General features: G+C 37.5%; 1 protein-coding gene across 1 annotated transcript in view; it reads right to left on the bottom strand.

Moving 5' to 3' along the window:
• LOC119588051 overlaps positions 1–262 on the bottom strand; it is a 640-nt gene extending 378 nt beyond the window's left edge. Inside the window, 2 exon segments of the mRNA XM_037936749.1 lie at positions 1–72; positions 239–262. The exon segment at positions 1–72 is cut by the window's left edge and continues 157 nt beyond it. Of these exon segments, the coding sequence (XP_037792677.1) occupies positions 1–72; positions 239–250 (84 nt within the window). The 5' untranslated portion in view covers positions 251–262.
• Between the last annotated feature and the right edge of the window lie 348 nt (positions 263–610).

Here is a 610-nt window from a genome sequence, read left to right as displayed (position 1 = left end):
ATGGCTTCCACCACAGCAACCGTCAGGAGCAGCAGCTGCCACGCTTAACGCAGCCACGAATGACACTAAAATCTGTTGAGATAACACAGTGTTTCATTGCAATATGTGATCTGCACAATAGACAATATACACTGAATTGAATATAAATTAAGTGTGTATGTCTTTCTGCATCTCCATATAAACCTATACAGATTTATATCATACTTCGAGTACATATCTGTTGTAGGGGAATACTCACAATGGTCCTCATGTTGCGAGGCGTTCCCAGGAGATGACTGATTGTGTCATCCTACACACATCTATTTATACTGGCACTGTCCTTCCCTCTCCTTCGATGCCAGTTACTCTTTATCTTCGCCTTCTATGAATGACCCTGAGGTCAGCAGAACTTCTTTTGCGTAAGATAATCTTTATTATATTCGAATAGTGGAGGTCTTCAGTTTTCCTTGCAGATAATTTTTCGTTGATATTTGACTATTCAAAAATATCACGATTCAAAAATAAAGTTTATTCGTTCTGTAATGTAACATAGCCTTTTTCAATAGTGAAAAATCGTATGAAGACACCCGCCATACGTTTATTCATTATTTTGAAAAAGTAGGAAAATCTC

This window comes from Penaeus monodon, chromosome 23 (assembly GCF_015228065.2).
Source record: "Penaeus monodon isolate SGIC_2016 chromosome 23, NSTDA_Pmon_1, whole genome shotgun sequence".
Classification (NCBI taxonomy): domain Eukaryota; kingdom Metazoa; phylum Arthropoda; class Malacostraca; order Decapoda; family Penaeidae; genus Penaeus; species Penaeus monodon.
The sequence above is the reverse complement of the archived record's forward strand: the minus strand, read 5'-3'. Positions and strand labels throughout refer to the sequence as shown.